We start from the raw sequence: 9,684 nt of genomic DNA on the forward strand, positions 1-9,684 counted from the left end.
AACCTTGTCGAGGCACCTTGTGTCAGTTCCAAAGTCTGATCTCAGCCTTGTTATCGGACATTAAATATTTAAGGGAAATAAAATTGTAAATAAGTAGGGCTGTAACGATACACGATATAAAATCGAAATCGCGACACTCAGATCTACGATCCTGTGTCGCGGTGTGATAAGGGAGAATCGCGACACTCCCCGTGACTACCTTTCCAATAACGTCACGCGTACCTGCAAAAGTTGAGCTAGTTGAAGAAGAACGTGAGGAAACACTTTTTTTCTGCTCGACATTACGAGCAATGCTCCGTTTAAGCCCTCGCAATAAGGGTTTAGCCGGGAGAGCTCGCACGGAGCTCTTAAGGGACCGTCTGAATGTGTCAGGAATATCAAAAACAAAACCAACTTAACCCCGCTTGACAACAGACAACGGCAGAAACATTGCCAATGCTGTCAAAGCATTGTTGTTAATGTGGCTGCGCAGAAAGGGATGGGCGTTCACCAGATGCCCTGACTCCTCTGCAGAGAAAACTTTTCTGTAACCGTGCTCTGCGCTTTCTGTTTAACCCTTTGGGAGTTAACGTTATGTGCTGACTGACAGGTGCGCGATGCGTGAGGCCAGGAAACAGGACGAAGCTTTCAGTTAAGACGAACACCGTTTCTATAGTTATACTTTATTTAGAGATAAAGGTATATGGGTCCTCATATAATCACTCTATCTTGCTGGAGTTTATAGCAGTTTCGCTTTACTTCAGGACGCATTAATGCCGCTCTGAAGGTCTAATCGCTGTTTTAAGTTATCCATAGCTGTATGAATGTGCAAATCTTGAATATCACAATAGTATTAAATATTACAATTGTAACAACACAGACACCAACACTTATGCACAATCGATACCCAGCTGATTCAGTCGTTTCATAAGAGGACCGCGCTTCTTCTCTTCTTTTTTCCTTGTCAACATAAAGGCAGTGAGGTGCGCCTTATTTTCGGCTTATAAAGCATGTATGCACATTAATGCAATAGCATATTTAAACAACAAAACTGTTTACAAAAAGTCTACATATGCGCGCGTTGGTGTTGTCTTTTCATCACGCAGCACGCGCACTTGAACCACGAGGGAGAGAGAGGAAACCATCAGGACATATTCTTTAAAATAATGATTTCTATTAAAAAATGTAAAAGGTTTTGTTATTATAATAATAACAGCGGGGCATTAAATAAATGCATATTTTCCATGGAGCGGGCAATTTGAGGAAGTCTGCGATATTTATTTGACGGAAGAAAAAAACATGATTGCAAAAAAACAGCCTATACCGGTTGTTAAAAAGAATCAGTCAGTATTTTCGTTTTGTAATATAAATTAATTATTTAAATGAAAATAATTTTAGGCAGTCCTATTTATTTTATTTAGATTATTCTGCTCTTCTGTGCTAAACACTGCAGGTGCATGAAGATGCTCCGTTGTTATGTTCTATTATTAATATGCTAGCATTTAAAAATAAATCAGTAGCCTATTTTAAAATGCAATATTTAATGTGTCAGACACAAAATAGACACGTCAATTTGTTTAATATAAAATTAATAATAATCTGACCAGTTAACCGTTAATAACCCAGCCTGATCTCACGAGAAAACGTAAGTATTTTACGTTTTGCCAGTTTAGTGGCTAATTCGTACGAATTCGTACGAGTTCAGTCGTACGAAATGGTATGATTTTAAAAAGGAGGCGTGGCACCTGACCCCACCCCTAACCCCAACCGTCATTGGGGGATAAGCAAATCGTACTAAATTGTACGAATTAGATCGTACGAATTCATACGAATTAGCCACTAAATGAAAAAGTTACGAATTGCCGTGAGATTGTGTTGTAATAACCGATTAATGAGCGGCGGTTGTCAGTTAGCAAAATTAACCGAAATGAGCATCCCTAGTAGCCATTTAATTTACTTTTTCTATGTAAGAGAACTTGATTGAAAAATAATTTTCAACATGCTTGAACCATCTACACAATGGAGTTTAGTTCTGTTTGGTTTTTCAACAGTATTTTGTTACAAAGAAAACAAAAGTGATATAGCTTTGGCTATTTATTTATTTTATATATGGCTATTTATATTGTTAATAATTTGCATAGTTAATATTGTTCTTTGATGTTTTGTTTATAAAAATATTTCAAATGTTATTTAATAAAAAATAGTTTTAAAAATCTTTTTTTTTTCCACCCCACACGAAAAAAAAAAAATCGTGATACGAACCGAATCGTGGGTCAAAAATCGTGATACGAACCGAATCCTGGGTTTGGTGTATCGTTACAGCCCTATAAATAAGCAAATATTTTGCATTTCATTTTTTTTTCTCATTTCAAAATGATAAATAAGTAAATATTTTACATTTGTTTTTTGTTCAAATGTTTAGGAGCATCAAAGGATCTATTGTTATGTCTAATGTAAATCTACCTGTATAGGCTGTCTTAGGTTACGCGTTTTGTTATGTACATATGTTAGTTATGTATAGCTTTAAAACAGCTCTTACACCCAGTGTTGTTTTTATGTTTATTTATGTTCACATTTATTTTTATCCTCACATGTATCGGAATTACAATAAAGCTCAACTTGAGTTGTGCAATGAAATTTTAATGTTTGAAAAAACCTCCATTTCAAATTAATGTTTCTTTTTTTTAAATCTCAGTTTCCAAAAAATAATAATAATTAGAATAAATTAAAATGATAGTACAACTGTTTTCACCAAAGTCACACAAGTGGCAATTTCTGTCACATGCATAACATAAATTTTTCCACATGAATGCAAAAATGTAAAATAAAACAAAATCTGTCATTTTTGTTCTTTAGAGAGCCAACTCTTATCCGTTTGATTAGCATTCTTACTTTTGAATTGGTCCGTTTAATTCAAAGAATTTCTACAAAGTATTAGGGTTGGGCGATGTCGACCAATTTCTAATGTGAAACATCCCGATGAGCATCGTCATCATAGGCGGAGGTGAATTAATTATTTATGAATTATTAATTAATTCATTCATTTAATTTCATTTTATTTTCTTGTCGGCTTAGTCCCTTTATTTATCCGGGGTCGCCCCAGCAAAATGAACCGCCAACCTATCCAGCTAGTTTTTACGCAGCGGATGCCCTTCCAGCCGCAACCCATCTCTGGGAAACATCCACACCCACATTAACACACATACTCACACTACGGACAATTTAGCTTACCCAATTCACCTGTATCGCATGTCTTTGGACTGTGGGGGAAACCAGAGCACCCGGAGGAAACTCACGCGGTGGCAGGGAGAAAATGCAAACTCTACACAGAAGCGTCAACTGAGCCGAGGTTGGAACCAGCAACCCAGCGACCTTCTTGCTGTGAGGCGACAGCACTACCTACTGCGCCACTGCCTCGCCATTAATTAATTCATAACTAATTAATTATTTGTAGCCTGCCGTTTCAACTACCTGAGCCACATGGTCTTTGTTTTACCCATAAACAAATCATAAATAAAAATAAGTTGCACACAAATTACCACCTGTTAATCACTTTTTCTGCGGAGGGTTGGTCGGTAAAAAAGGTGTACAACCAATAGTATCTGAGGTTTTCATTAAAATAACCAAGTACAAGTGTGAAAGTGAAAGACTGAAGCAGTGCTGTGACACGTTATCTGATAGATTCAAAAGACCGAAGAGTTGTTAGATAGAGACAAGTTTAATTAAATAACACTTCAACAACTATAGTGAGACGCGATCCAGCGGTACATCCTTGATAAACTGTCCACTGTGCACTGCTCTTTTCAGCAGACGGAGGGCTGTTCAGAAGTACTAGGTAAAACACGGTGTGGATGTGGATCATCTTCGTTCTAAAATGCCATTTTAATACAAAGACGTATTAGTGTAAACAGGGCCTAGATGTGTATTCTTCGCGAGCATGTTTGCGACAGGGGCCGAGCAGAGGATCGGCGATGCCAGCTCAGCATCGTGTTGTCTATCAGCCCAACCATACAAAGTATGTTGTAAACTTTTTTGTTCATTTGATATAAAAAATAAAAAAGTTGACAGATTGATATTTTTCAGATCCCATAACTCTGTGTTTAGTTGTATTGGAAAATATAAACAGACGTTTCAATGTAATGTTATCCTGTCTATGTGAATTTATTTTTTGAATGTGTACCTTTTTTGGCCCATTTCTACTAACTGGTACAGTACGGTATGGGTCAGTACAAAGTTACCTTTATAAGGCTTGCGTTTCCAAGGTACCAAGGGTGACCTTTTGGTGGGTGTGGTGTTCGACAGAATGTTTTAGTCAACGTCATTCTCACTCTGGGAAATGTCTAAACAGTGGCATAGCGTAGCGGGGGGGGAGGGGGGGGATGGGGCAACGCGGGGAAGTGATCACAAATTGAGAAGCGAGTAAGGAAGGCGGGGTGGAGCGACAACGCGGGGAAGCCTTCATAAACTGAGGAGCGATCACAAGCTGAGGAGCGGGAAAGGGGGCGAGGTGGAGCGACAACGCGGGGAAACCTTCACAAACTGAGGAGCGATCGCTAACCGAAAGCAGCGAGTGCGTCAAAGTAGCCAGAAGTAATTCATTTATAATGAGGACCGGCGGCGAGGAACAGCGCGGCGTGTCTTCTCCTGTGTGGGCATAGAGGAGAGTTGAGATCAAGTCAACGATATGATATGAGCTATGACGCGGTTCGGCGGCAAGCAATCAGAATGAAGTAGTCCACCGCTTAAGAGGAGTTCAGAAAACACAGACCAGTGAACTTTGGTTCCGTCCACAGTTTTTCCCAAGAGTTTGATTACTGCGGTTGTCAGTTTTTAATTATTGAAAATAATTAAAAAACGCAGCATGTAGCCCACAGTCAGAGCAAATTTCCCATCTGTAACTTTAATCTTCACCAGCACATGTGACCTCCTGTTAGAAAATAATTTCGTCATTCGAAGTTCATAATAGTCCTAAAGGTGATGATAATAGGCAAGGCAAGTTTTAGTTATACCTGGTAATGGTTATACCTGCCAGTTTGTTCATGTTTTAAATTGGTGAAAGAATGATTCGCTCTTTCGTTTTTTGGCCTTATCCTTTGTTTTTTCGCACTTCACTCTCGCATTAAACAAAAACAGGATACGGCAGATTTTGTCCTTCTTGGCTTTGTGGCTGTACATCAAGTCAACAACAAGGTTTGTCTGAGCTCGGGTCAACCATGGCACATTATTATATGCATATATTATAGTATTACAATGTAATGTCTCGGCTGTGTATTTAAAAATGTCTTTGTTTTCATTCTTCTGCTTATGATCGAGTGACGCTTTTCTGTAAATCAGTAGCGTTCAGCTGCATGTCTTGCTTCACCTTTTGGTACTTTTTTTTGCCATGCTAGGTACCCTTTGCAAAGAGTCCCCAAAAAGTGGTAAGGTATTGTTTGCTTTTAGGTACCTATTCAGTGGAAACGGCCATAAAAGCGTACTGAACTGAACCGTACCACTTAGTCTTAGGTTCTGTGTGGTCTAGGTTGCTGTAATTAATTTTGGTGGTTCCTGCACATGTCAGTAATCAGAAAAAATGTCTCTATCATAATCTATGTAAAAGTTATTCTATTCCAACTGATGGGAGAACGGAACCACTTCTGGGGGTATTGGGCCAGTACGGCCCTTTAAAAAATAAAGAATGCGGAAATAAATGATGTCACGGACACGGTACCAGGTACGCAGAGCTTAAGAGAGCTAATTTGGTTAATTTTGTTCGCATATAAAATTATAGGAGAAATAATATAGTACAATATATGTAGAGGTCAGTCCATGGGTTAGTAATATCCATCCTGATGTTTATTTAGCATGTCACTGCATCTCATCAGTTGAAAACAACTACGCATACAACCCTTGTGTACAGTTTAAATTTACCAACCCTTTCATTATATTCAAGGCTACTTTTGCCCTATTGACTTGCATTATAATGACATTTTGATTACAAAGCCATGACACCATATAATCATGCATTCTTGGTTGTTGATGGTTTTATCTGTTAAGAAGAGTTTGTTTAAAAAACAAACTCTTCTTTTTTGTTTAAAAAAGAATGTTTAAAAAGCATTTTCTCAAAAAATCATTCCATTTGCTGAAACAAAGAGAACGTTGTGGTCTAATTAACATTCACAATCACCCCAGAGAGGATAAAACAGCCCAACAGCACACAAGAAGGGTTAAAAAAATAAAGAAATTTCAAGAAGGATCAACACACTCAGTGAAAATGTAAAATCTCACCTTTAACAAGACCAGGAACTCAAATATTCGTCTGAAAGATGGTGGGAATAGTCTGGCGTATGTGACTGCCATCTTAAAGAATAATGCGTGGAAGAGTCTGTCTCTCACGTTAATCAAGGGGTTCTGGTTCATTGGGGGGTTACGAATCCGGTTTGGCCCACCATTATTATTGTTGTTCAGTGGAACGTTGTTGTTGTTCACATTGCCTTGGTTGTCAGACATGGTGATGATTGTTCAGTAACTTGATAAGGAGAAGGACCAACTAAGGTCAGGGAGAAAGCTATGTGATAAGATCCAGATGAACAGGCCGAGCACACAACATCAGCTCACACTAATGATGGGTCTGGTTCTCAAAAGGTGAACTGACCTTCAGGTATCGGCACCAAAAGCCCGGGAGACGCTGAATGTTGTAGGGATGTTGGTGGGCAAGGCTCCTTCCACTCCTACCATGTCATATTCTCGCGAGCTAACAGACTACTCTAGTTTTGGAGCTTTTACAAATTTGCTGCACATGCAGCTTAAATATTGTCAGACCAGAGGTGCATGTCAGTCTGTTAAATTTAGTTTTAAACCCAATTTGTCTTGCAATTGTGACTCAGGCCTCCAGCATTCACTGTCACCCCAACCAAACACGTTCATTTAATGCCTCAGACACTAGACTAAATAACAATATTTTGTATGGAAGTTAAATCTTACCTAGACAGTCTAGCTGAACTTTAAAAATGAATGAAAATTCAAACAGCACATATAGCGTAGTCTGCTAATAGTCACAAGCTAACAAGTTAGCCGAGCTTCCAGTGAAGAACCCGTATGTTCGGTTTACTTTTTGACAAACGCCTTCTCACATAACGCTGACACTCTTCAATAAAACAAGACATCAGATACTTGATGATGTCCCACCAGAACCACCCGATGGCAGCAACTGTAAGCTGTTTTACGAATCATCTGTTTACACAACCATTTTCTGAAGCGGAGCGGACTTGGGAGCAGCAGTCAGGAAGCTTTTAATGAGGGAAGCAGTTCCACTCTGGTTTTGCTTCCGTGGTAAGTCACGTGATTTGGCCAAGGGATCTGTTTTTTTTACTCAAAAGTCTAAAGGATTCCACAACAACAAAATTAATGAATGAACGAATAAATAAATATATAAACATATAACATAAATATCATGCGTTTATTGTTGTTTCTGGTTTCTCCAAATCGTATTAATTTATTATTGCGTCACGTCATAATAGAGTGGAAAGGCTATTTAGTACAGCATCTATGGTACAAGTCACGCAGTAGAAGTAAGTAAAGATAAACATGCATAGCGCTTGATTGCGGTGGGGATGACCTCAAAATACGAAATAAGCATATTTTTCATGAGGATTGTTTAGATTTCTGCTATTTTATTAGAGACAATATTATTTGTAGTTCAACTTTGTTTGCAAATGTTTTAATTGAATTTTTACTATACATAATTTACAAATATATTTGCTCAATGTATTCATTCTGTTTGGAAAGTTTAGTACAAATAATTTCAAATACAAGCCATTATTTTATTCATTTTCTCTGCGGTCACCACAGCGGAATGAACCGCCAACTTATCCAGCATATGTTCTACACAGAGAATATCTTTCCAGCTGCAACCAACCCATCCAGTACTGGGGAACATCCATACAGTCTCATTCACACATACATTCAATTCACCTATACCTACCACTTCTTTGAAACCGGAAACCGGAGCACCTGAAGGAAACCCGGGGATAACATGCAAACTCCACACACAAATGCCAACTGAACCAACAGGGACTCGAACCAGTGAACTTCTTGCTGTGAGATCTCAGTGCTGCTAACCACTGAGCCACCATGTCGCCTCAAGTCATTATTTGTGATTTTGAATCAGAATTTAAGCTTTACTTTCCCAGGGATGGGTTGCGGCTGGAAGGGCATCCGCTGCGTAAAACATATGCTGAATGAGTTGGCGGTTCATTCCGCTGTGGCAAACACCATATTAATAAAGGGACTAAGCTGAAAAGAAAATGAATGAATGAGTTGCTTTACTGAAAAATGATAAGCTGTTAGCTGTAAATATTGCCATGTTTTCATTTGATGTGCGTATTATGGAAATAATAATAAGCAAAACAATCTAAATTTGAATTGTGTTAATTTGAATTAGACAATTGTAATTTAATAAATCTGAATTTTTATATGCCGTTAAAAATTGTTTTGAATTTCTTAGTTTGAATTTTCTAACTTGAATATTGAAATGTAAGACAACTGAATTTTTCAAGGCGGAATTTTTTATAGACATATTCTCAAACGTTTGATTTTTTGTGTTAAAATATTACAGTAGGCTATTTTTTGACTGAAATGCATTGAAATCAAAATGTCCAATGGGTGGCGCTAAATCTCTCTTTGTCACTGAATTGTTCATTCACATTCGTTATTTAGACCATATATATATATATATATATATATATATATATATATATATATATATATATATATATATATATATATATATATAGATATATATATATATATATATATATATATATATATATATATATATATATATATATATATATATATATATATATATATATATATATTTCCAGCCCTGAATTTCACAATCTGAATTTCTGGTTTTGAATTTTATGATATTGATTTGGATGTTCTAAATTTCTTCATCTTGAAAATTTGAAACTGTATTTTCACAAACTTAATATCTACAGTCTATGAACTCAGAACACAAACAAATCAGGCTTGAAAAGTTCTTGCATTTCAGATGTTCAATACTCAAGTTATGAAATTCAAATTCAAATGAAGAAAATCAAATTTAAAAGATTTTTAATGTCATAAAAAAATCTGATTTTTAAAATTAAAATTGTTAATAATTCAAATGAATACAATTCAAATTGTGATTGTTTTGGCACATTATTAGCTCTGTACGTCAAACCCTTTCTGAGACACACACACACACACACACACGCACGCACGCACGCACGCACGCACGCACACACACACACACACACATACACACACACACACACACAGAGAGAGAGACTTAAAAGGTTAACTTAAACATATAAATTAAATTATAAAAATGTATAAACAAAAATAAAACGTTTATATAAAAAAAGAGAAAAATAATATATAAATAGCGTACATACATACATACATACATACATACATAGATACATACATACATACATACATACATACATACATACATACATACATACATACATACATACATACATACATACATACATAAAAGCATAGGAACAAAAAAGCCTTTTGTTAATAAATAATGCATAACCATGCATGAGTAAACATTTTTGTTAACGCTTTTATGCTTCAAAAGTAACGTAGATAGACAAATACAGAAATAGATCGGAGCTCCAGCCCAATAGGGGGTGGTAAGTATTAGATGAGTCTTTGAATCCGGAAAGAGTC

At 36.8% G+C, this 9,684-nt stretch overlaps 1 protein-coding gene across 4 annotated transcripts in view; it reads right to left on the reverse strand.

Moving 5' to 3' along the window:
- Window positions 1-7,224, reverse strand: part of tmem259 (transmembrane protein 259) — a 27,567-nt gene extending 20,343 nt beyond the window's left edge. For 2 of the 4 annotated variants that reach the window (XM_073916568.1, XM_073916567.1), the window contains exons 1-2: window positions 6,614-7,224; window positions 6,247-6,508 (exon numbers count right to left, since the gene is read on the reverse strand). In XM_073916568.1, the coding sequence (XP_073772669.1) occupies window positions 6,247-6,468 (222 nt within the window). In that variant the 5' untranslated portion in view covers window positions 6,469-6,508; window positions 6,614-7,224. Of the gene's footprint in view, window positions 1-6,246 lie in introns of all 4 variants that reach the window. The other 2 variants (XM_695035.10, XM_005155960.5) reach the window with 1 other exon arrangement.
- Window positions 7,225-9,684: the final 2,460 nt, after the last annotated feature.

This window comes from Danio rerio, chromosome 11 (genome assembly GCF_049306965.1).
Source record: "Danio rerio strain Tuebingen ecotype United States chromosome 11, GRCz12tu, whole genome shotgun sequence".
Lineage (NCBI taxonomy): Eukaryota > Metazoa > Chordata > Actinopteri > Cypriniformes > Danionidae > Danio > Danio rerio.